Source organism: Bombyx mandarina, chromosome 05 (genome assembly GCF_030267445.1).
Source record: "Bombyx mandarina strain Sakado chromosome 05, ASM3026744v2".
Classification (NCBI taxonomy): domain Eukaryota; kingdom Metazoa; phylum Arthropoda; class Insecta; order Lepidoptera; family Bombycidae; genus Bombyx; species Bombyx mandarina.
Genome location: NC_143212.1, coordinates 10,703,525 through 10,731,302, shown reverse-complemented (window position 1 = coordinate 10,731,302; position 27,778 = coordinate 10,703,525). Strand labels below are relative to the sequence as shown.

General features: G+C 36.9%; 1 protein-coding gene across 4 annotated transcripts; it reads right to left on the bottom strand.

Moving 5' to 3' along the window:
* Window positions 1-37: 37 nt before the first annotated feature.
* Window positions 38-27,778, bottom strand: LOC114246419 (uncharacterized). 4 transcript variants are annotated; one of them, XM_028178924.2, is made up of 6 exons: window positions 27,424-27,778; window positions 10,668-10,737; window positions 4,378-4,606; window positions 1,376-4,297; window positions 1,179-1,296; window positions 38-1,079 (listed from the first exon to the last, which is right to left on the bottom strand). In XM_028178924.2, exons 3-6 carry the CDS (start codon window positions 4,556-4,558, stop codon window positions 1,016-1,018), a joined length of 3,285 nt encoding a protein of 1,094 aa, XP_028034725.2. In that variant the 5' UTR covers window positions 4,559-4,606; window positions 10,668-10,737; window positions 27,424-27,778; the 3' UTR covers window positions 38-1,015. The 4 variants fall into 4 exon arrangements, with proteins under 4 accessions (XP_028034725.2, XP_028034726.2, XP_089583842.1 ...); XM_028178925.2 differs by having other exon boundaries at window positions 4,378-4,601; XM_089727716.1 differs by lacking the exon at window positions 27,424-27,778 and adding an exon at window positions 11,527-12,037.

The window sequence follows — 27,778 nt, the reverse complement described above, 5'->3', positions numbered from 1 at the left end:
GAAGTGTATAAAAAAACATGCGGAAAAAAAGACAAGGTAAAATTGCAGTATATTTATTATTTACAAAACTTCAAAACTGTTACCACTACAATACTGTGGACATATACCTAATTAATTCAACTATCGTTAAAACTAGGTCGGTCAGTGGATGGTTTCGGATTTCGTTGTTTTATAACAATGACAATTGCAAAATGTTTTAAATTTTCATATACATATATATATAAAAGTAAAAAAAATAATAATAAAAGAATTACCAATAAGTGCTAAGAAACAATCGTATTGCTTAACATATTTCAATGGACGGAACAGATTCGCTGAAATGTTATGATTAAAGACTATCATAAACTTTATGGAAGCGTGTTTTATTAAAGATGTTTTTCTTTTGTTAAACTTACTTTTAGTTCATCTAGTAATAAAGTGCTTTGGCAGTCATGAAGGTACTCAATCGTGAGAAATATTAATCAGTCGGTTCACTTCAACGTCATGAGTTCATGCTTCGTTTGTTTTTAGCTTCAACTAAGTTACTTACAATACACGATATAACGAGATCTAGCATTCCTAACGAGACGATAACAGCAAATATGTTACAGATTACACTAAGCGCTAGATATTACAATGCCTCTAAATCTATTTTCATTTACGATACATACAGTCTTATTTATTTTACGTAAGCCAAAAGAATTTTATCTTTGAAACAATAATACAGGTTAACCCATGTTATTGTGTTCGTTGCGACTGACTTTGCACACGTACATATAAATACAGCAATCTAATTAATTAATTATTATAGCATCTTTGAAAGATTTAAATTAAGTAAATATTATAAACACTATGGAGTTATTAGGACGACTGTAAAGCAATGGAAAAACGTATCTGGTTATTATTGTTGTAGGATTTAAAAAATATACCTACACGAAACTTATAGGGTTTGCCTTTGGCTGGAAAAAATATTATTATTATTATGTATTGCACGTATTTCTATAAAATAAGCTTCTTTGGGGACGTTGCTCTGGAACTATTCCCTTTTGACTTCGCCACGGAAATTTCCAAGGGGCTCTACGGATCTTGACCTGGGTGCTCTAAAATTTATATATTTTTTAAATTGAATTATCATTAGGTAGGTGCATAACTTTTTGATATATAATTTACGACAAACGTTTCCTTCACATCGTATTTACCTTCTTCGTGAAAGCGTCAGTTCTATTTTTCCCTCTTTTACTTGTTTGAAAAGCGATATGGCACCCGCATGGCTTAGACCACGCGTTGCCACATTGTTAACTGATAAGATCTCGTCACCTAAAACATATTAATTACAATTTAAACGTTTTTATACTTCTATTTAATTATTATTATTAACGAGAATATGAAGTATCACCTTCAACTATTGTTCCTTTATCTGCTGCTTGTCCATTAGGAAATACCGTCTTAACGAATATACCCATTTGCCCTTTTGGCGAATCAGTTCCGCCTACAATGCTGAAACCGAGGCTTTTATGTCCAGGTCCTTTCCAAAATTCAGCTTTATGCAACGAATGAGAGTAATGACCACCGTGTGGTCCATCGTGTTGGGGATGTGGATATTCTTGACGAGGAATATGACCACCGTGACTCTGAGGATTACGCTGCGATCCGACCCTGTTGAAGAATCTACTTCGACTGCTGTGCCTTAATTGCTCTGGAATGCTTTCAAACGATCTGTTTTGGTACAATCTAGGCACGTGTTTTACGAAATGTGATGTATTTTCTTTTGTGTCCTTGGTTAAATTACTTTCGCATATAGAATATTGGTCGCTACTTGGCTGGTTTCTGATGCCATGGACTGATATTGGTCTATAATTGTTATGTGATGGTTTAGGAGAAGACCTTAAAGATATTTCTATATTTGTAATATTTTGTAAAGAAGCTGAACTTTGGGCATAGCAATGTCTCTCCAACAACTTTTCATCGTCACTTTTTTGGTTCGAATGTGGAGGAGGTCTGTTATTAACTTGGGTTCCAGTTTCTGATTTTCTATTGACTTCAATTCTGTTAATATTATTATCGTAATTTAACAAATGATTGAAAGGTCTATTATTTGAGTTGTGGTAATATTGTCCATCAGCAGGAAAATGTGTCTCGATAGTGATTTGACTTGGTGAAACAGGCTTGTAGACAGTTTGTGATATAATGTCTGGTGGATTACTAGGTTTTTGCATTATTTGTTCACGAGATTGACTGCTTATAATCCTGCTGAGAGTAATCGGAGTTACTTCATCATGAGCCATTACAAGATCAACCTGATATCTTTGAAATAATGTTCCATCTTCAAACGCAGCTTCAGTCGAACACGAGTTGACAATGTGCTGAACTTCATTTAAGGAAGATAAGCCACGCAAAACTCTGCCATTCACATTTACTATTTCATCACCTATCCTGAGTCGCCCATCTTTATGAGCTATTCCGTCTAAGTCTAATTTTACTACAATGTATCGAATTTCATAGTTTGAACCACTACTATCAAAATCTACTCTATGTTGTGCTAGATATACTCCTAGACTTTCATCTAATCTTGATTTCAGTAGTCGAATTTTCCTAAATCTTTTCATACATGAACCTCTCCCAAAAATAGTGGGTTCTGCTTGGGGTAGATGATTAACATGTGCATTTGAGTCTGTGATCGTGAATTTGTTTTCAGATGCAGTGTGTCCATTTTCAACCGGTACAATCTGCGAGTGTAGTAATTTTATTTGTCTTGTCTGGACTCTTTCATCCAAAGTAATAGTTTTATAAACGTAAGGAGGTTTTTTATGTACTGTTTTCTTTGGAAGTGGCGGTGGTTTAGAATTATTATGATCCATCACGTTATAAATGTTATTGAGATTCGAAAACTTTTTGTCATCATTTTGGTCACTGTCACATTTATGCGAAACTCCTTTTTCAATAGGAAAAAGAGCGCACGGAGTGGAACTGCGCCTTACTGGAAGTTGTACTCGACTTACATTTATTTTCTGATTCAAACTGAGTTGTCTTGAAAAAGTTGTTTTTTCAAACCCGGAATCTCTTTGATCTTTTAATATCGACCTGTTGCCCAGATGACTTAAATAATTAGGTGGGGAATGATTGCTATGCTCATCAGTTGGTCGTCCATCACTGTCATATCCAGACTCATTTGAACTTACATAGTTACTCAAACGATGAGCTTGTATTTCACCGTTTTCTGGCCCATGTTGTATACTTTGTGTTGATGAGCCTAATTCATTTCGAAGATCCTTCATAGAACCTACTATTGAATTGTATTCATATACTGGTAAGCTGTTTCTGTTTCTTGGTATCAGCATTGGATCGTAGTCAAGTGGACCTCTTTGAGAAATCATTGATGATCTTCTGGGCACGTCGTCGACTTGATCTGCTGAATATAAGCTACAATCGATTTCGTTAATACTTCTAATGGAGCTACGAGTAAAGTCGTAATTATTTCTTAAGCCATTGTTAAGTAGTAAATTATCTTCGTAAATCGATATACTATCGTTACTCTGATATCGTTCTTCTGATCGCGAGTTCGTTAAATATAGTCTTTCTTTGCGGAATTTGGGCGACTTCCGAACCATTCTTTCAGAAAAACTTTGTCTGATGCCACTTGTTCTCTGCTGAGATGTCATACTGTTTTCTTCTGGGAGAACTGACAGTTTCGATCTTAAAAATGCGTAAGGGAAATTAGGTTTTTTACTTGCGCCATTGTGATGTTGCCCATCATTTAAATTCGGTATATTATCGCAACTAACGGCCTTAGTTGATGATGTTACTAAATTATCGTCACCAAGAATAGTCTTCTGTTTAGTGGGAGACTTTTTGCTTTCGTTGCTTGCGTTTTGTAAATCTATATCATCTGAAGGATCATCAGCTTTGACATATGTCGATAAATGTGATGTGGAACAACTTCGATATAATGACGGTCCACTGGCAACAGGATAATTTTCTTCTGGAGGTGGTTTATGCATATTCATTGATTGTGATTTAGGCGAATTTAACATACCCGTAGATCCCATTCTGTGAAAAAATGATTTAAAGGGACTCGGCGATCTATCTCTGGAACCACTTTTTATGGAATCTGTATCATTATCCTTCTTAAGGGAGGCTGAATCCGATGTACTTCGCCCCATTTTCCATTGTTGTTTCTTTTTGTAATGGCCAGTAATAGCTACCGTTGTTTCGACCTTTAAATTCTCGCTGAGCTGTGGCTCATCATCAGTTTCTTTGACTTCAGACTTTTTTAGCATTTCTAGTTTCTTACCCATTCGCCGACCCCATGTAGCGAATACTGAAAGTGAATTAAAAACGATTAAAAAAAAAGATTTTTGAATTATAGTTAATTGTAATGCAAAGAATGTACATAAATACCCTTCTTCATTTCTTTGACATCGTCCTCCATGACCATGGCTGGTAGGGCCGTAACTAGAGCGAAGTCGTGCTGTGGGGTGCCGGGAGCGTCTGCGGCGGCGGCGTCTCGGCGCGGAGACGGCGTCGTGACGGCACGCGGCCCGGTCACTTCCCTTCGCTTCGACCCGCGGAACAGGCGCATGGTGACCGATCACGCAAACATAGCGCCACACCGAACGCGATTTCTGCTCTAAAAATAAATACTGAATTAAACACTGAAAGCGTATTTTAATTTCATCCATTTCTCTCATCTCTTAGCTCATGATCCATTTCAAAATCGAAACAATAACGATGTAAGTAATTAAACGTTTTCCATATATAAACACGATATACAATGTTGGAATTAATGCTCGGTTTAAGACGTTGTACTTTTTGCCCACACGCGTGGGTACCAAAGCCTGCCAGATTCTGCCGAGAAGCAGGGAAGGGCGGGGCAGCCGTTGTACTATAGAAATGGGACTGTCTCACCCAAGGCGTGTGAAGAGGCATTAACGTTGATGATGTGCATGGGCTCCCGTAAACGTTTAACATCGGGTAGCCGTAGGCACGTTCACCCGTCTAGGCTATAAAAAAATGCTATAAAATAAATCGTTCTCGTCAACATAATTAATAAATTTCTCAACATCGATAAGGAATTAATTCGACACCAACAAAATTAAAATTTGATCTCACATGAAAAATCTACTTAACTTTTTGTATATCTAATTTGCTGATTCATTAATAAGTGAATAAGATTTTAAGGGAAACAACAGAAAACTATGCGAAGTAATAGTAAAATTCCGGTTGCAAATAATAACCAGCTATTATTCTATCTTAGGAGCACAAACTGCATTTATGTTTCACTCGAAGGATGCTGGTTAACATTTAAGAAGTTACTAAACGTTTAATTTTATTTTAACTGTAGTTTAGCAGGAAGTTCAAAATGGAACGAATGGATGAAACACACCCACACAGATGCTTAAATTACTCATTGTTTTGGATTTTATTTTAAAATATAGCAACAGAAACACCTGAAATCAAATATATCGTATGTAGACAATATTCTGTTTTTATCAAAATATAAAAGCAAATTCAAAAAACGAAATAACATCATCTAAATAAGTACGAAGAAATGAAAGGGTCATGTCAGAGCAAATCGACAATCCAATATAAGTACAAAGAATCTATATATTAATACGTGAAGCAAAAACTTTGTATCCCTTTTTAAGAAAATTGCGTGGTCGGAGGAGGATGAAATTTTCCACACTTATAGAGAATATAGAGAAGAAGTGCACAATGCTAATATTTTTTTAAAATAATGGATAAAAGATACATTAAATCAATAAAGAAAACGTTACACACACTACATACCATGTATTTGACGCACACACGCATGCATGCTATTTATTGTCAAACTTTTATTCTTGACGTCTGTTGTCAAATTGAGAATAGAATATGGTTTGTCTTTGTTAATATTTTTTATAGTGTAGTCTTGGCGAAATTTGTGATTATCTAATAAAATTCTCGTGTCACAGTTTTCGTTGCCATACTCCTCCGAAACGGCTCGACCGATTTTCGTGAATCTTAGCGTGCATATCGGTCAGGGTTGAGAATCGAACAACATCTATTTTTCATCCCCCTAAATGTTAAGGGTGGTCCACCCCTAAATTTTATTTGTTATTTTTTAGACGAAAATTTTTGTTTTTATTTTTTTATGATACAACATACAAAAATACATACAACCCTAAATTTTCACCCTTCTACGATCAACCCTTATTTTTTATTTGCTAATTAATAACTTTAAATTTTTTTGCGAGAATTTTGTTTTCATTTTGTCATGACGTAGAATAAAAAAATTCATATTACTCTGAAATTTTCACCCCTCTACGATCAACCCCTATTTTTATTTGTTATTTATTTATTAATAAACTTTAATTTTTTTGGCAAGATTTTCATTTTTATTTTGTCATGAATTAAAATAAAAAATCTGATGTTACTCACAATTTTTCATCCCTCTATGATCAACCCCTATTTTTTATTTGTTAATTATGAACTTTAATTTTTTTGGCAAGTTTTTTATTTTGTTTTGTCATGACTTAAAATAAAAAAAATCATATTACTCTCAATTTTCACTCTTATACGATCAACCCCTATTTTTCCATCCCGATTAATATTTTTTTTATTCTATGCACAGATCCGCAATAAGGTTGCAAGATGGCAGTCAAATATTATAATTGTAGTACGATAAATTCTTATTCAGAGTTTATAATTTCAAGTTCCTTTAATTATGATTTTTTTAAAATTGAATTTGGTCTCCCGCCCTCGCCGGTCGACTACTGATCAACTATCAATCGATCAGCTATTCCCGCCAGGTTCACCACTCATCCAGCAAACATCACGTAGTAGGGATGAGAACGAAGCCGGTCTCCTGTCTTACTTACTCACTATACATCATAGATTATACACTTAATATATTTGAGAGCTATACAATACTATACATTTTTCAGCCATGTTTTATTGGTTTTATTTGTGTATCAATAGTATGTTTAGTAGGTCTGAGAATCGGCTACTATCTATTTTTCATACCCCTAAGTGAAAAGGGTGGTCTACCCCAAACATTTACTTTTTATTTTAATTTTTTGGATATTTTTTTTGTTTATAATGAGGTATTATGTGGTTAAGTGAGGTTTTTTTTCTCAGTAGAATTTCGCTAGAAATCTTATTTAAGGCAACACAACGTTTGCCGGGTCAGCTAGTAGAAGTATAAAATACAATCATAATAGTGTACAAACTTACAATTCCAATTAATTATAGTCGAATTTCGACTACTGCAGGACTTCTAGTAAAATGAATAATGTAATATTTCATTTCGAAAAGTTTAGAGCTTGATGTAAAAAAAGTGTCTTGTGAGATACACAAAAATTAAGAAACATAATTTATATTGACCAACTAACTACACAGACTTGATTGATAATAAATTAATTAAATAATATTCAATGAGTATAAATGATTTCGATTTTTAAAAAACACGAAGTTAATAATTCCTCCGACTCCCTTCGCCGTTAAAACGTGATTTTCACTTAATGTTAAAATAGCCTTGTTAATCAGACAACGTCTTAAAGCTTTGAACAAAAGAGAAAAATTATCAAAGTCAGTTATTTCAGATTCATTGAAACTTCGAAAATGCGGGTTCTAAGACGCAAAACTTTCTCCGGTCGTTTCACGGGTGCAAAATTCATTCCGTATGGCGATTAGATAGCCGCGCGCCTCAACTGAATAATAATGTAAACTATTTATGGAATAATGTGTTATTTTGTTGATGACGTAACCCTCCATCTACTGAGGAAGCGTCGTCTTCCGGCCGGATATGAACTCAGTCCGCTTTATGACCACCGTCGCTGGTGACAGCTATTTTTAGTGTTTTAATAAAACAAAACTATATGTTATTATTTTAATGCATAAATAAATTATTGTAATAATTATTGATGATGGTTCGGTAAACGACAGCGAGAAGATCTTCCACCGAGCGCGAAATTGTTCAGTAGACCGACACTCCGAATGTTATTGTATTTGTGCAAGCTTATCTTGAGATTTTCATTAGCAAGATTCAGACATATGTCAATTACCGTTCTATGAAAGCTTGCCGCTACAATGAGTAGTTTGTTAAAGCACATTGCCATTAATGTTGCTATTTAAAGTGACAAACAAAAAAAAACTACAGACACGTCGGAATGTCTGGTTTGTGTACATTGAACTTATTTTAAGTAGTATTTGAAATCGCCGTGAAATGCTATTAAAAACGTTTTATTGGTTGGCGCGTACGTGATGTAACGATTATTAAAATTATGTAAATACAACAAAGCTACTAATATGTTTGGATATAAAATGTCATTGTTTGAAAGGCAGCTGTCGCCTATGGGTCTCATTCTAAGTACCTGCGATGTAATAAAACCATGCTACGCAGAAGTTTTTAGAAAAATGTTTACAACAATGAGACGCCGGCCGGCTGTTACTAGGTTACAAAAAACAAGATTGTGTAGCGAAAAAATATGGTAATTTCAAATTGAAGTCTTTCTGGCTAGAGTAATGTTTAAATATTGTGACACATTCAGATTACTTTGGGAGCATTTTCCCGTTTTTTGTAAGTAGGTATTTCAAACGTTACCGCAATACAGCAGAATTTTTTATTAAACATTAAATAGGGAATCTTGTGTTCACACATTGGTTGATAGCGCTGTTTTGTTATTTTTTTGCTGCGGAGCAATCATTCGTTCCGGTTCGAAAGGTATGATAGCAGTTACGTCGATTCATTTGAAATTTGGACATGGTATCTCAAGCAGTGTGTTAGCATTTATGTTGTCGTGTACATTTTCTTTGGTTACCGCTTTACACTAGGTGAAATCTATCTGGCCTAATGCAGACAACCATTATTTTAAATAGCTTAAGACATTATAATACTAATTATACTAAATTAAATAAAAAAAAAAAAAAAATGAAATGAGTATTAATATTTGTATGTACCATGTCTATAACATGCATGTACTATGAGTAAAATACAGTTATTGTCGTTGCAAGCACTGTAGAAGTTGAGCAGATACTTTATTTAGCTTCCGGAATATCTTAGCTACCCAATCATTACCTATGATCAGTGCTCTTCATTTATTTTTATTGACATGCGTATCATCGTCCCAATTCGAAGTATGATTAATGTTTCATCGCTGAAGTCTGTATCGCTATAAAGTCAGTTTATGTAATTTACTCGATTTTCGTTTTAAATATGCTTAGAACACATGAGGGTCGCATTTGACGGACGTTGACATCGCTGAGCCGCTAGGCAGGTGTACGTACGGCAACAAATAGCGTAGTCACGATAATATAAAGCGTCTTGCACGGTTTAATGTAGATGCGATAATTCGTTGTACTTTTACTAAATTTGTTGAGTTATTCGCTGTCGTAACGAATCCACGAAAATCAAATTGGAATAAAAAGGTTTTTTTTTCTCTTTCTATTTGAACAAACGTATTCTTAGTTCGGCTGGTACAGATACAGTAAGCTGGTATCTTGCTGTATCTTTATCAGAATTTATTTAGATAAAAACGGTTGAGCGTACCGTCTATTGTACACTTATATCATAACTATTTAATATATAATGTTACTTGTGTTTTTGTGTGAAACAAGATATACTCTCTCTCTCTCTCTCTCTCTAATAGATTGACTCTGAGTCTTTTTATTTATTTATAGCTAAACGGCTTTCCCCACCATTAAATCGGGGTCGTCAAATCAGAAGATGGGAAGATGACTTGAAGCAGACAAGGGGACCATTCTGGCTGAGAGTAGCAAGGGATAGGACCCATTGGAAGGAATTGGAGGAGGCCTATGCCAAAAGGCACACCAAACTTAGGGACCTCTTGTAACCCTCGTCGTCGAAGTCGTCGTGGCCTAAAGGATAAGACGTCCGGTGCATTCGTATGTAGCGATGCACCGGTGTTCGAATCCCGCAGGCGGGTACCAATTTTTCTAATGAAATACGTACTCAACAAATGTTCACGATTAACTTCCACGATGAAGGAATAACACCGTGCAATAAAAATCAAACCCGCAAAATTATAATTTGCGTAATTACTGGTGGTAGGACCCTTGTGAGTCCGCACGGGTAGGTACCACCGCCCCGCCTATTTCTGCCGTGAAGCAGTAATGCGTTTCGGTTTGAAGGGTGGGGCAGCCGTTGTGACTATACTGAGACCATAGAACTATATCTCAAGGTGTGTGGCGCATTTACGTTGTAGATGTCTATGGGCTCCAGTAACCACTTAACACCAGGTGGGCTGTGAGCTCGTCCACACATCTAAGCAATAAAAAAAAAATAAAAAAAACCCTATGTTTAGAAATAAAAAGGCTATTATTAAAAAAAAAAATATTATTAAAAAATCGGAACACAAAACCACTTGGCGGCAGAAGTAGGCAGAATGCTGTATTAATCCGCACGAGCTTACAATACCTACGTGCTAGTATTAGTTAGTGATCACGAAAAACAGTTTTGATTATATATATTTTTTGTTTGATTTTATAATTAGAAGTTAACCTTTCATCGTGCTTATATGTTTTTTGTCTTCGGGATAAGCCTGATGAGCCTTGGCATAGTCTCATCGTCAAATACCAATACACCGGACATCTTATCGGTTAGGCCACGGACGCTTTAATTAAAACGGCGATTCAATCATAACTTACAGCATTTGTATGAAAAGGAGTTTAATTCGAGCGTGATGACTCACCTTATACAAGTACACATGGGGATTAACACTGCGCTAGCGGCGGCCGAGGCACAGTCGTTCAGAAGTTGAACTGAAAAGAGCATAAAGCCGTATTTAGATTTACATCCATAAATAGGTTCTCAATTGATGAAAACTACGAAAATTCTTAATCTATACTAATATTATAAAGCTGAAGAGTTTGTTTGTTTGAACGCGCAAATCTCAGGAACTACTGGTCCGATTTAAAAAAATCTTTCAGTGTTAGATAGCCCATTTATTGAGGAAGGCTATAGGCTATATGGCATATAGCTAAGACCAATACAAGCGGAGCACCAATAAGAATGTTTCAAAATCGAGGCTATTTTTAGCTTTTGAGAGCTTCCGCTGCGTGCCGCTAAAATAATGTATGAAGAATTGTTCCCTTTTAAAAGACCTAAAATAAAGTCTGCGACAGCATATGTCTATTCGTTAAGGTTGGCTCACTATAACGCTTTTTATGCTAACCAAATTTGTTCTAAAATAAAGCATTATTTGTGAAGTCGCGGGCAAAAGCTAGCTAGTAATACATATTATTATAAAACTCGTTACCCTGCACCATTGAATAGCTGTTTGATATTTACAAACGTAATACAATCAAACAGGATAAACTTTTCGAAATGTGATTCTAATATTATATTTAAATAAACATAAGTTAACTACGCCTTCGCTATCATAATTCCAGGCCCGTCTAAGGATCGGAAATATAAAAATTCCAACACACAGAGAGTTTTATCGCCATTTATTGAAGGACAATAGAGCGGCGTTGAAAAAGCGGTTAATGGCTATGTATAAAGGATTTGAACCGGCCACGTAAAATGACATGCAAACACAGAGTACGAACCTTTGGAACTCGATTTATTTGTAAAAAATGTCCTTGAAGTCAGCTAGCGATCGTTTCTTGAACACGTCTCTCTTCTACTCACTAAAATAAGTCGTAATGATATTCTTCCGCCTTTTGATTGTTTTGGTTCTTACACGTTTTTATAAATCGTTTCCCACGTCGTAATATATTTAGGCGCTTAATAGTTTTAATTTGCTTATTGTACCTTTTTACTTATCAAAGGAAGTTAACGATCAAATTATGTTCTCTTATTAGTCAATCGTTTTGTATCGCTAATTATACTTGAAGTGTTTCTTGGCTACTTATGACGAGTACGCAAGCAAGCGGTCAGTCGACGTGATTAAACACCAAAGAACCGTTTACGGTAAAACAGCTATTCAAGAAAACGTCCGACAATCCACGGTACGGCGCGTGCTCACAATTATTCCGTTGATTAATTATTATACTTGTCACATGAATACTCGTTTGTTTACTAATCTATATATTAATACGTGAAGCAAAAACTTTGTATCCCTTTTTACGAAAATTGCGCGGACGGAGGAGTATGAAATTTTCCACACTTATAGAGAATCTATAAAAGAAGTGCACAATATTAATATTTTTTTAAAATAATGCATAAAAGATACATTAAATCAATAAAGAAAACATTACGCACACTACATACCATGTATTTGACGCAAACACGCATGCATACTATTTATTGTCAAACTTTTGTTCTTGACGTCTGTTGTCAAATTGAGATTAAATATTGTTCGTCTTTTTAATATTTTTTAGTCTTGGCGAAATTTGTGATTATAGAAGTATAAAATACAATCGTAATAGTGTAAAAACTTACAATTCCAATTAATTATAGTCGAATTTCGACTACTGCGGGACCTCTAGTAAAATTAATTATTATAACGTGCCAGTATGTAATGTGTGTTGAAGTAATGTTGAATGTCTCGGACTGGTCAAAGCATAATAGGCGAAAGTTTGCATTTACGGATCAGTCTATTCATAAATTGAAATGTACGGTGTTCTAATAATGAAATGGTTTATAAGTGTCTTGAGATATTAGGTATATATCGAAGAAAATAATATCTGTAAATCTTTCACAATGAAGTTAGGGAGGATCTTTTTGTCTTAGATTAAGCTTTCTCTCCAAGCTTAGTTTCTGGTGTAGGCAAGATAATTATTAAGACACGTTTCTCTCACAGCGGCTACCACACACTAAGTATTAGCATACAGGTTTTGCTGCTACCTGGCTTTGAAACAAAAAAGAAAAGTATTGTTTTTATTTGAGAGTGCACGTAAAACACCTCGGGATTTTACAAGATAATTTACGTATACACTTGACTTTTCGTCGAAAACTACTGCGAATAGTTTTGAATCGTTATTAGCATAGGCTTTCGGAGTAACTAGGTATTTATTATACCATACCATACACAGCGCCGAGAACAGAGGAAGATGGCGAAACATCATCAACAAAGAAAGATAATGGGAGGAGATGGTCACGACCCTCAGACATGAGGAATGCGACTCAGGGAGGGAGGAGAATTACTAAAGTTATTGTCTTGTTATTAAGTTGTAAATGTTTACATTAATAAAATGCTAATCATAGAACACAAAAAGAAGAAACTGAAAAGTCCTTCACGGTGGCACGTTGAAATGGCTGCTCCTGAATGAACTACTGCAGATATACTACTCGAGGAAAGTTGACGTAGGCAGGTGGCCGGAGTGAAAGGGTGCAGGGGAGTCCTTTAGTGGGTAGGGTCCTAAATTCCATCCCTTGGGCCCACGGCCCGCTCGCAAAATCTGTTGACCGTCCAGACCGACTGCCATACCCATACCCTGCGTGCCACGTAGGTGCGGGGACCTCGTAGGAGATTCGGCTCCAGGCTCGAAAAAAAAGGCAAGAGGTCGGGCCTAAAACTCATGCCAAATTCCTATGATAAGAGGAGATACTCCCGTCATGACCTATGCAAGCGTAGTGTTTGCTCACGCGGCCCGCACCGACCTGTAATCTCTTCAAGTCATTCAATCCCGTTTTTGCAGGATAGCCGTCGGAGTACCATAGTTCCTAAGGAGCGTGGATCTCCATGATGACCTAGCGCTTGGCTCAGTCAGTAAGTATCTACAGTCGCCATCATTGCCCCACTTTGAAAAGGCGGCACGACATGAAAACCCTCTTGTAGTGGCCGCCGGGAATGACATATCCGATCCTGTAGACCGAATGGTAAACAGTCGATGTCGCCATAAACACGTCATTACGGATCCTTCCGATCCATTAACGGTGCTTTTAGGTCCTTTTAGGTACCTCAAGCACCGGTCACCGTCCTCGCCAAACCCGTCGCTTGCGACGTAGGTCTCGACGATGAATTAACTCATAGACACAGCCCACTGAGTTTCTCGCCGGATCTTCTCAGTGGGTCGCGTTTCCGATCCGGTGGTAGATTCTGCGAAGTACTGCTCTTGCTAGGGTCAGTGTTAGCAACACACCCGGTTTGAGCCCCGTGAGCTCACCTACACGGCAAGGAGAAGCTGATATAGCCTCTCAAGGCTATCAGCATAGGTAGGAAAAGAAAAGGACATACTGCTTTTACCTCACATAATATGCGATAAAGGCAAGAAGAAGAGGAGTTATTGTTGTTTTTGAAGAAGAAATCTGGGCTATCCCACCCATCAAACTGAAACTGCCGACTGCTTCGCGCTAGAAACAATCATGACGTAAGTAAGTACTAAGGGTCTTATACGCTTTACGCCTCAGTAATGAAATCAATTTGTATATCTTTAAAGGTTTCATTATTAACCCGTGTTCTTGTTCCATAATCGTGGAAGTATCTCGTCTTAAGTACGCGTTTTCTTATGAAAAGGTCTTGTTCATAATAAAGGAGATAAATATAAGAAAAAAATATTTTACAAGATGAGTTTACCATGTAATTCGAGATGAATTCGCAACCGCAAACCAATATCATACTCTGCTTATAAATATTGAATTTAATTTTATGTCCTTGCAAGATTGTAGAATTATACTCAAGTATAAAGAAAATCACATGTTTCATTTTTTTTAAATAAACTAACGATATATTATTTTGGTATCTTATTAGCATCAGTTCACAACGCATCGGTAATATTATGTGGTATCTGCGAAAGGAGCTCTCAAGACATGCGGTGACCCGCGAATCAGTATTTGAGCCGAGGTATCCTAACATTGCAGTGCTGTGGTTATCTCGGCCAAGATCATTAGTGTAAAGTTTCACTCTGAGGGACATTTGTAATGTACCGACGGTAATGCCGCGTTGCGAATCAAGATTTAGTATTGTTAATCAACAATCGTTAATGGCTTAATAAGGTGATCTTTGAATAAGTTTAAGATTTTTTTAACCTTTAAATAATGGAGTACAATATTATAGGCTTCATACTTAGCAACGTTATTTAATGTATATCCATAATAATATACTGTTACATCTTATTTTATTATTAACAGGAAGATGGTAAAACCTTCATTACGCATCCCGCGTAATATGCGTTTTAGAAGCTCGCTAAAGCGTATAACTTTAACTTAGTCTTTAAACATAAAATCACTTTAGCTGTATTCTCGAAATAGTGTTTAGTATACATATTTGCGTTGAACAGTAAATTTAAATAGGTAAGGTAACGTAGGTAATTGGTATGTTATTTGTTTTGAAAGTACACGTTTTTTTTTTAGAATAAAATTAAGGATAAAACATTTTTAAATTTTTGAAATAAGATTGTCCATTTAAATAACAGTATATTAACTAAAAGTGTATTAAGAATGTTAGGAGTAGATATAATAAATAAGAATAATAGAAGATTGTGGCCTATGAGTAATTTGCCGTGGATACAGTTATGGGACCAATTTACAATCACGTGGGCGGTGGAGGGACGAAACTCACACGTGCCGTGGGTGGACGCAGCCATTTAATAGAAATGCCCTACGTAAGCGCTTATCCTCCTACACCAAAATGCTCTTTTTACGAGCTACAACAATATAACCCTTAATAAAATTTTAACACTCTCATAACCACCATTCATTGTATACAAAACAAAATCAAGTACAACAAGATTTTAATGCAGTCTTTTGTAGATTGCGCTGGAACCTGTTTGCAATGAAAAATGCACCATCGTTTTTAATTACGGTCCGTCATTTGTTACCATTCCTGAAGGATGTTGTGGACTCGACATTGACTTAACAGATAATATTTACGAGGGTCAATGCTCTTTAACAGGTAGTTGATTAGATAAAAAACGATACACCAAAGGCGGTGTTGGAAGTTAAGTGGTCTCGCATTACGTAAATCCAGCATAGGTAAATCAAGCACGTCCAGCTATGAGACATTAATAGCTGGTAATAAAACAAACTCGACTGTTTCCCCGAACCGAATTAGATCTAAAGCACTTTGTATTGAAGATATTTACGATATAAAATAATTAGCATAAGAGATAATAATGTTGCAACACTGATTAACTCGGGGTCGTTTGATTAATTTTGTTTATTTATTGAGGTTGAAGTGTTATTATCTTTATCTACGCATCTGCGGCTGTGTTTTAATGTTAATGCGGAGGATGTTTTCGGTTGTACAATAAATATCTGAGAGCTCACTGCCCACACTCCGGTTACTTTCATTTAAACAATATACATAGAAATATTGTCATACGTCTACGGTCGCTTACGTATGTTCATTAATTCTGTGTCCCAGAGCTAAAAGGGCTAAAGCACTGCTTTATTGAACAGATACGATATTTTTTGTGTTCAAGAGTGTTAGTTTATGAAAATTAAATAAGAAGTTTTTTTTTGTGGTACTACAATAATTGCCATGTAATTAATAAATGTTATTTGTGGCTCTTTTTTTCCTACCTATTTTAGTGATCTCGAGAAGTCATACTAGATTCACCGAGCAAGTAGGTGAGCACACGGGGCTCTAACCAGAGGACGTTGCTAACACTAGCCCTAGCAAGGGCAGTGCTTCGTGAATCTACCACCGGATCGGAATCGCGACCCACTCAGAAGATCCGGCGAGAAACTCAGTGGGCCTTTGTGGCTCATTGTTCTAACGCTTAATACTAAAAATAGTGATTATTGATATTCGCGCTATTAGCACCAGACCGCAGAATTATAATCACTGTACTGTTTATTTGGTTTCATGGCGTTCTAGTCTGTCATCACGCGAACATGCTATTCACAAAACAACTAGATCGGATCACGATACCAGATTTTATGATCCGGAACTGGCGGTTATGATTTGTTCCACCTTTAATCCGTACGATTCGTTAGTGAAATGATTCACTGTTTCACGTTTAGCAACCAGTATGACTATTCTTCACGGATACGAAATTTATCAGCACATTCCATACGTTTTTTTATTTTTTTATTTATTGCCTTTGTAGGCAGACGAGCATACGGCCCACCTGACGGTGAGTGGTTACCGTCGCCCATGGACTTCAGCAATGCCAGGGGCAGAGCCAAGCCGCTGGCTACCGCTTAATACTCTCCACAAGCCTCGTTTGAAGAAGGACATGTCATAGCGCTCGGGAAACACCGTGGAGGGGAGCTCATTCCATAGCCGGATGGTACGTGGCAAGAAAGATCTCTGGAAACGCACTGTGGATGACCGCAGTTGCTCCAGGTAGTATGGATGAACTCTACTCCGGTGGCGGGCAGTGCGATGGTAAAAAAAATACGTGCTTACAATAATGAAATTGATTATACTTCTCTATAGCTATTGTTGTATTTTTTCGTTTATTGTGTTGTAGAGCTCACAGCCTTTTTGAAGCGTTTACCGGACACCAGTTGCATCATAGTGTAATTAAAAATAAAATTGTTAAGGGCAGAAATACGCAGAATGACGTATGATACCTATCAGTGAGGGCTTACAATATAATCTGCCAACATTAACCTACATAGTGCGTAGTAAAATTAAAAGCAGTATAAAAATTACAAGTAATATTGTTTTGCGTTTTTAAATTTACTTGAAAATCTAGTGTCCTATCTAATAATTAACTTCAAATATGTTTTTTTAATTAAGGTTCTTAAAATAATAAGCTTGAACATAGTATCCTGTGTATGTATGTACATTAGTAGTGTATTATTTCAACACAGTCATATACAATATAAGAGAATGTTGATGCATGCTATATATGCGTTCTATACAGGAAGAAGATACTAAATTATGTGATTGTTTATGGTCGATTGAAATCAATACGTCGTTGTAGCGTGGTCAAGTGATCTACAATTTGCAGTTATTGAGTTACCTAAATGGTGTTGCGTGCTGCTCTGATTTTAATAGCTTGTTAGTTTCAGTGAAAGCCGCTGAGTTACTTAATACGCGTAATAGACTCAGTAAAACGATTCTCGACCAGTCTGGGGCGGCCGCTTACGAACGTATTTCATTAGTAAAAATTAAAATTCCAATCAATACTTATCTCTGTTCATTGAAACCAGTTCGCTTCCGGAGTTACGCCAAACAAGTTGGCGGCCAATTTGTTCTTTTTTTAAAACACTTAGATGATGTTTCAACCATTCGTTCGCTGGTTGTGATTGTGCAAGGCGAGAGATTTAGGAGAGTGGAGCTCAGCTCGTAAATCTTCTTAAAGATTGCTATATAATTAAATTAAAATTATGACGTTTCTAATCGCCATTGAGAATCTTTAACGATATTCCTATTAGCGCATCTAATAAATTACGTGTCGTAAATCGTAGAGAAGCTGTATAGAAATAATGAGATTATGTTCGCAACAAAGTTGTAAGTTATGAAGTCTCAAACTAATGAACGGGTCCTGCCCGATCGTCCTACGTATCTAAATGCATTCGAATAAAAAGCTTTATTTTGTATAGATAACGTAATTGCAGTAAAGTTCGATCTATTAGATATGGTATTACGTTCAATTGACATCTCTGAAACAGTTATTCCATAATGACTTCTTTTATCTTGAAGATTATCACGCCCGAGCCCTGTGACTCAAATGGTTCTTCTTAAAAACATTTCATTTCGTATCTGTCTGATGAAGTTGTATCGATCTATTGATAGTTGCTGTAATTTACTGTAATATAAAATATGTACTTAGTGTAATACACTTAGTGCAAAAATAATAATATTCTCCGATTTGTTTATTGCATCGTATTCGACTTTTGTATTCACGTTTAGAAATTAGTGAAATTTAATCTCATGCAATGAAATTTCTAATGAATGTATATTATTTTAATCGAATCACTGCGGTAATGAAATGCATTTTAAATAAAACTCGAGCTCTGTACTTGAAATTCACTGGACGTTAACGATCACAATATGCGCCTTCAGTGGACGTATCAATGATTGTTACTGCTGATCTAGATTAACTAGCGGTCCCGCAGTAGTCGAAATTCGACTATAATTAATTGGAATTGTAAGTTTGTACACTATTATGATTGTATTTTATACTTCTATAACCACAACTTTGCCAAGGTTACACTATAAAAATATAATAATAAAGACAAACAATATTTAATCTATTCTCAATTTGACCACAGACGTCAAGAACCAAAGCTTGACAATAAATAGTATGCATGCGTGTGTGCGTCAAATACATGATATGTAGTGTGTGTAATGTTTTCTTTATTGATTGAATGTATCTTTTATGTATTATTTTAAAAAAAAATATTAGCATTGTGCACTTCTTCTATATATTCTCTATAAGTGTGGAAAATTTCATACTCCTCCGTCCGCGCAATTTTCGTAAAAAGGGATACAAAGTTTTTGCTTCACGTATAAATATATAGATAATTGTGAAGCTCGATTGGCATTGAGGCCGCATGTGCGCGCGCACTTCACGAAACATTGCAGCTGTGAAGAAACTAGTGGCGATGCGGTGGCTGTTCGACCGTCAAGAGATAGAGATGCGGATTACTGAATGTATGCCAGCACACTTCCGGCGGTCGATTCAGCGGAGCACTTTTTTCGACGATTTCAAGTGCTAGCAAATTCTCTCAGGCTGAGCCCCGTGATTTCGCCTATTGGCCGGGAGAAACTGAATCACCCCTCAAAGCTACACGTGCTTAGGATGGAAATAAAATCTTTTTCTTCTTTTTCTCCACCTTATCCCACTAGGCGGGGTCGGCACAGCTAATTTTTCTCTTCCATTCTCTTCTTTCTTCTTCTTCTTCTATCTCAACACTCACTCCTCTCTCTCTCATATCGTCATTCATACACTCCAACCATGTCTTCTTTGGTCGACCTCTTCCCCCTCTACCTTGCACTACCATTTCCATACATCGCCTAGTAACATGCATCTTCTCTCTACGCATCACATGTCCATACCACGCTAACCGTCCGCTCTTTACTTTGTTGATGACCGGGGCTACTTTCACACTTCCTCAGGTTGGTAATAAAATCGTACTTCAAAAATATAAACCAGAATACTTGTTACGTAACTAAGTTGATTTTGTACCAGGGGCGTTATTGAGATCTGTGACATTGAAATCAAACTAACATGACCTATGAGATTTCGGAGCGGATTTTTTGAGAAAATTGTTTAACTTTTTCCCATTAGGTACATTATTACATAATAAGTTTCTAGTGATAGTTATACCGCGTTATCGCTTTTGAATTGAAAGTCCATTTCACACGTGAACGTAAGAGTAAGACAATGTAAGATCGATGCAAACATGCGCTAACCACTTAATATCAAGTGAGGCGCTTGATCACTCTTCTATATTATAAAAAAACAAAAAGGGGCAAAACATGGCGTGACATAGAGTTACACTTCATTTATATTAATAGGTCATCCAACTTGATCTGAAGTTATTAACGGACAACATAAATTTGTTTGTAAGTTTCAGTTAATAAGGATTTTATTGAAATTGTAATAAATTTATAATTATATTTTGCATGAAACAGCTGTGAATTAACTAATTAAAGCAATTATTATTAATTGATGCTCACTCCAGAATGTCAAAGCAAATTGATCTTATTAAATTATTTATGTTAGAAAGTAGGCACCGTTTTACTGTATTGTTTATTCGAATGTTATACATATTTATTTATAAACGAGTGAAATAACCGTAGTGAATGTTATTCAGCGGGATATGAAATAATTTCGGACGTGAATTAAGATAATAAATCTTTCGCGGTCGCGGTCCAGTGAGTTCACTCGAGTGATTTTAACGGGCGCATCGTCTTAGTGTTTTTTTTTAAATAGCAATATAACAGTAATTAAGACCAATTTGTGCTGGTTCTTGATCATTGAATTATCTCGGATATGTTGATTGCAATATGCGTTTCGATTTAACTATCTCGGGTCTGGTTAAGGAAGAACGGTAAGCGAATGAATCGGGAATTAAAAGTCTTGTCGGACATTGCACGGAGAAACTACAGTATTTTTGAACTTTTAAATATTATCGCGCGGGTAGGTACCACCCCACCACCCTGCCTATTTCTGCCGTGAAGCAGTAATGCGTTTCGGTTTGAAGGGTAGGGCAGCCGTTGTAACTATACTGAGATCTTAGAACTTACATCTCAAGGTGGGTGGCGCATTTACGTTGTAGATGTCCATGGGCTCCAGTAACCACTTAACACCAGCTGGGCTGTGAGCTCGTCCACCCATCTAAGCAATAAAAAAAATCTAAATAGTTATATAATATAATGTAAGTGTAATTAAAAAACATTAACAGATCGATTTAAGATACAAGATGAAAATCTGAGATCGGAATGACAACGGAGGCAAAACACAAGTATGTATGTAAAAAGCATGCGTGACCTTAATGGTTAAAACGTTGTCTTCATCGTATCGAGCTACGAAAACTAATACGACATGATTCGAAAAATGTACAGACCATTATGAAAAAAATATTATTATGTCATTACAATATATTTTTAATGCCTTTGTAGGAAGACGAGCAAACGGCCCACTTGTTGGTAAGTAGTTACCATCGCTTATGGACGTCGACAATGTCAGAGGCACAACCAAGTAGCTATCTACCGCTGCGTACTGTCCGCAAGCCTCGCTTGAAGAAGGACATGTCATAGCAATCAGGAAACACCGTGGAGGGGAGTTCGTTCCAAAGCCGCATGGTACGTGGCAGAAAAGATCTCTGAAAACGCACTGTCGATGAACACAGCGGCTCCAGATAGTTTTCCACAACAGAAAATCGCCGGATCCCCGTATGTGGGAGGTGAACCTCACTAAAACTCCTGCCGCTCACAGCCGGCCCCCTACCCCGGACCGAGCGGGAACAAAGTCGGAACTATTGAGACGGCGGGACAGGGCTTACGCAGAGCATATTACATCCATCCCGCCGTGGCTCCACATAGTTTGGATGAACTCTCTTCCGATAGCGAGAGGTGTGGTGGTGAAAAGGAGATGGAGGGACAGCCATATCGAACAGCCTATTGGTTGGGGCGGTTATAATTACCAAGCTAGGCTCCGTGGGTCATTGTGGCGAATCTTGGCGGAGGCCTGTGTCTGGGCTGAAGTCTGTGGGCTGTGGATGATGTTAAAGCCCTAAATTTATTCTTTATAGTTTCGTTACATAACGATTCGTAATTAATTGAAAAAAATGTCTATTTTTGATGTGTTTTTTTTCTAACGCTATAAATACAAAATGTTCTGAACAACACACCAATTTAACAAATTTCAAAACTGACTTCTTAATCCAGGAGAACCCAGATGATAATTCATCAAACGTTTCTGCAGCAACGTGATGTTACGAAGTACTTTTTACGATCCACTGTAATTATATTCGAATTGAAACAACTAATTACTATCATATGTTATCTTAAAGCACGGATTAAAGTATACGAGGGCTGCACTAAAAGTATCGGGAATGGAATATTTCCACTGTTCCTGTCATATTAAAATCTTTTTAATTGAAAACTCCTTGGTTTTAAAAATCGAATACCATTTATTTATTTAAAAAAAGATTCTCGGTCTTGTCACTAGGTTTTGTCAAACTTGTTTAGTCGTTGAGAAAATGGAATTGACTCGAGAAAATTTAAGAGCGATGATTTATTATGACTTTCGAAGTGGTTTAACACAAAAACAGTGTGTTGACCGGATGATTTCTGCATTCGGTGATGAAGCCCCATCTAAAACCACAATTTATCGCTGGTTTGCTGAGTTTCAACGTGGACGTGTCAAGCTCAGTGATGATCCCCGTCAAGGTCGTCCAAAAACTGCAGTCACCCAAGAAAACGTTGATGCTGTGCGTAAGCTGATTGAGGAAGATCGACATGTGACATACCGCGAAATTCAGGCAACTTTAGACATTGGCATGAGTCAAATACAAATAATCTTGCATGAAAAATTAGGTGTAAAAATATTGTTTTCCCGATGGATACCGCATTCGCTCTGTGAAGAGCAAAAAGCGGCTCGCGTTACTTGGTGCGTCAGAACTCTCGAAAGATTCCACGCAGGATCCTCAAATGCTGTATACAACATTGTATATGGTGACGAATCCTGGATGTACGCGGACGAACCCGAAACAAAAAACCAGTCACGAGTTTGGGTGTTCGAAAATGAGTTAAAGCCAACAAAAATTCTTCGTTCACGGAGTGTTGCAAAAAAAATGGTGGCCACGTTTGTCTCCAAAACCGGCCATGTTTCGACTATTCCTCTTGAGGGACAAAGAACGGTTAATGCAGAATGGTATGCTAGCATTTGTTTGCCACAGGTCGTTTCTGAACTCCGTAAAGAGAACTGCAACCGCCGCATCATCCTCCATCACGACAATGCGAGTTCTCACACCGCGCACAGAACAAAAGAGCTTTTAGAGCAAGAAAACATAGAATTATTAGACCATCCGCCGTACAGCCCCGACCTAAGCCCTAATGATTTCTATACTTTCCCTAAAATAAAGAATAAATTGCGTGGACAGAGATTTTCATCACCTGAAGAAGCTGTAGACGCCTACAAAACGGCCATTTTGGAGACCCCAACTTCCGAATGGAATGGTTGCTTCAATGATTGGTTCCATCGTATGGAAAAATGTGTCAAATTCCGCGGTGAATACTTCGAAAAGCAATAAATACATTTTTAAATAGTAATGTTGTGTCACTTCGTTAATTCCCGAAATTTTCAGTGCCGCCTAGTACCTACATTAATTACCTATAATTAAAATTTTATTTAAATTTCCATTCTGATCTTTATATGATTAAAATTGTTTATTCCGAATGCTTAATTGGCACTCTAATTCCATATATCTGAAATTCTCGAATAAGTACTTATTCGAACGATTCAAACAAAATAAGAATTAGCCGGAATAATTAGAACAACTTCCCAATAAGGTGGTTTGATCTATTATCCTCTGCTGTTAATATAGTTAGTGACCCGGCTTCTTCAAACAACAGCTATTGTCAGATCGTCGAGAAAATGCTAGATATCACCGCTACATTATTTAGTGCAAAATGACAAAATTTGCTTTAATGAATTTTATTTATCCCAAGTTAACACAATAATTGCGTAATTTATTAGTGGCGGAAATTAAGAGCATAACGTTTTCCCTCGTAATCGCATAAAAGGAAGCTCATTGCAGATCTGGGGTTAAGTGGTCACTGGAGCCCATGGACATTAACAACGTTAATGCTGCCGCCAGTCTTGAGACATGAGTTCTAAGTCTCCGTTTTTACAGCACAACAGCTGCCCCACCCTTCAAACCGAAACGTATTACGGCAGAAATACATAGGTAGGGTGTTGGAGCCTAACCGTGTGAACTCACTAGACTTCCTACCTCCAGTATCTTTTTAGTCATCCTCACCTCGTTTGCCTGACTTTTCCGGCTATTCGGCTATTATTCCAACTCCTGGCATTGCTGAAGTCCATGGGCGACGGTAACCACTTACCATCAGGTGGGCCGTACGCTCGTCTGCCTACAAAGACAATAAAAAAATCTTATCTTCAGTACCGGTGAAGGTTCACTCATCACGGATGCCTAAGTAGGTACTACCACCCTTTTTAATTGCTGCAGGGAAACCCCTCTTCGCACACCATGCAACTGCTATGGTTTAGGCAGCAAAAGATTTGCATTTCATATTAGGCCCTAGACAAAGATTTAATTAGATCGATATGAGTCGTAGTGACGAATTTTACATTTTGACTATATTTTCTACCTTTACCCGTTCTCAAATCAATACCTACGAAAAGAAACGAGATAAGGCTACACTTGGCCGAAACCACGTAGCCATTAATTGTACATGATAATTTCAATCACAAATAAAACTAATTTGACGATTTAATCTGGCGTTCATTATTTTCATTGTATTTTAAAGTGTTAACGAATCAACGTCACGTGATACATTGATAGCTGTGATTGGCCCACGATGACGTCATATCGCGCAAACCAATCACAAAACAGGAAACGCAACAGTGGCACCAATTGTCAAAATTTAAATTTATTATAACACGAAGAAAAAAGATGGACGCGCATTTCAATTCTATATTTGTAAAATAATTAAAAATAATATAATGAGTATTTGAAGAAGTAAACGCATTTATTAATTTTCTTGGCCACCTCAAGATACATCTAAGAAATAGACGCAACATAAAGCTTTCGTGGTCACGGACGACTAAAGTGCTATTCGTCGACGTTTGAATATTTTGCTAACTACCCAATAAAATGAAAATAAACAGCGCGAGATTAAGTAAATCGTTAAAGTGGTTTTAATTATAGCTAAGAATCCCGAAAATAAATTATGCTCTGGTAGGGTAACCATCATGCCATCATTCTCATAAAATAATAATTCAATATTTGATGTTTTTTTTTATGAAGGAAGGATTAGGTCGCCCGAAGGCCTTCTCATTATCACCAGGACAGGTGGGCGAGCAAAGGCTCAGCCAGGAGGAATAGGATTTGTTAACAACTGCCCGACTACCTCCAAAGGAGACCTAACAACTCAAGAGCAGTTCGGCATCGGATCGGCATCGCGAACCGCTGAGAAGATCTGGCGAGAAACTCAGCGGGCTTGGGTCAGTTGGAGTACGGTTACCGGGGTCCCTAATCCTGCTTACAGTGTTAGAGCTGAAAACCTCTAGTGCTGAGGATAATGTAATGTAAAATTTGATGTATTCGCTTTTAATTGACATAGATGCTAAGACGTGCCAATGACTATTACAGAGGATATTTGAAATCACAACTTTTTATCGGTATAGTTGGGTCGACCCGCTGTAAAGCAGTTACCGGAGACTGAAGATATCACAATATGAATGCTGTTACCATCCTGAGACATGAATTCAAGTCTCAGTTGTTTAGTACTATGGATGTCTAACCATTCAAACTGTTAACCCACAGACACAGCCCACTGAGTTTCTCGACGGATCTTCTTAATCGGTCGCGTTTCCGATCCAGTGGTAGATTATGCAAAGCACTGCTCTTGCTAGAGCTAGTATTAGCAACGTCCTCAGGTTAGAGCCCCGTGAGGTCATCTACTACCTCGGAAAATCCAGTACGAGTATAACCCGTTGAGGTTACTAGAATGGGTAGGAAAAAAATCAAACTGAAACACACTACACGAAACAAACACATAGTCGTGTGGACTTACAATTTGTCCTTCCAACAGTAAGTAAATACAACACGAGACTTATTATTCATTCGATAAGTAAGTGATATATTTAATTGCTAGTGTAGCAAGTATGCTGTAAACGATATTTCTAACGCAGTAATTTTTAAATTAATCTTATGTCCAAAAGTGGGCTGTGGTATTCATGATGCGAGAATCGTGTCCTATAGCCGCTTAACACTGAGCGAGCCGTGAACGAGTTTCTCCATTTAAGGCCATAAAATGCAGATATAATTTAAGCTAAATCTGACTTAATTTTTTAATTACAACGATGTTTCTTTATTGTCTATAAAATTTTCGTTCTTATTACTTAATGACGTTACGATATCAAACAATTACCCATGTATCTATATATTAATACGTGAAGCAAAAACTTTGTATCCCTTTTTACGATTATTGCGCGGACGGGGGAGTATGAAATTTTCGACACTTATAGAGAATATAGAAAAGAAGTGCACAATGTTAATATTTTTTTTAAAAGAATGCATAAAAGATACATTAAATCAATAAAGAAAACATTACACACACCACATACCATGTATTTGACACACACACGCATGCATACTATTTATTGTCAAACTTTTGTTCTTGACGTCTGTTGTCAAATTGAGAATAGATTAAATATTGTTTGTCTTTATTAATATTTTTCTATAGTGTAGTCTTGGCGTTGAAAATATAATCATAATAGTGTACAAACTTACAAATTTCAATTAATTATAGTCGAATTTCGACTACTGCGGGACCACTAGTAATTATAATTTCTACTAAGGGATAACACAAACCTAAAGCGGTAATAAAGTTGGGTTTGTTTCATTACGGACAGCTGCTCTTCCTATTCGTATCGGCTTTCTTTAATGTCTGCGTTCCAGTGTAAAAATATCCATGTGTTTTAAGAACGACACAAACCCTATTTGTGGATTTCAAATCAAGATTTTCAAGTAGGCACTCATACGCTTCTTTATGCTCGCGTGAAAGCTGAATTAAAATATGTTTTTAAAATCATAGCAGTTTATTTTTTCTTTTAAAAGCGGGTTACAACAATCTGATTAAATATAAATTTAAAAATGCAAGTAAACCGTATCATCTGACCCAGTTACTTACTGAGGAGTGTGCAGTTTTGTTTTATTTACCAATTCGTATTAACCGTGACTGTCTGAAATTAGACGGCACCCAGAATGGAGAAAAGGTGAAAGTAAAACTTTTATTAAATAAAAAAAGAAGCGATTCATAATGCGTACTAGACAAATTGAACTAAAACTTAGCATTTGTAAATATATTTTTGGTAATTTAGCGCTATTATTATAGTTATAGTTAGTTTTAATTTTTTTTGAATGCGACGCAATTAAATTATTAAAAGGTAAACATAACTTACTGTCGAAACTAAAATTTTCCAATAAAAGCTCAAACAATTCACCCGATAAATTTAACTTAAGATCACACAATATGTCAAACACAACACTACTGCTTATGTTAAACGTTAACCGAGTCACAGTCACGTAGTAGTCGAGAGTACGTTATCACTGGGAGGTGCGTAAAGACATGCGGATCGATGCGAATGCGGGTATGTTTTGATAAGGGCGGGCGCGGACTGGGTACGGGTTCTGACGCCCGCTGAGCTCTGAAGCTAATAGATGAACGTCCCGTGCGGTGTGCGCGACGTAACTGACGCAGGAGCCTGGTCGACGGCGGTACCACGGCGGCTCACAGTACCTCGCTACAAATACAAC

Bases quoted from the DNA above. Each gene is read 5' to 3' on its own strand.
- LOC114246419 (XM_028178924.2), bottom strand. From the start codon at position 4,558: ATGCGCCTGTTCCGCGGGTCGAAGCGAAGGGAAGTGACCGGGCCGCGT. The intron at 1,297-1,375 runs GTGATACTTCAT...AATATGTTTTAG, and splicing joins TAAAGGAACAATAGTTGAAG to GTGACGAGATCTTATCAGTT. The intron at 1,080-1,178 runs GTAAATACGATG...TATAAATTTTAG, and splicing joins CTGACGCTTTCACGAAGAAG to AGCACCCAGGTCAAGATCCG.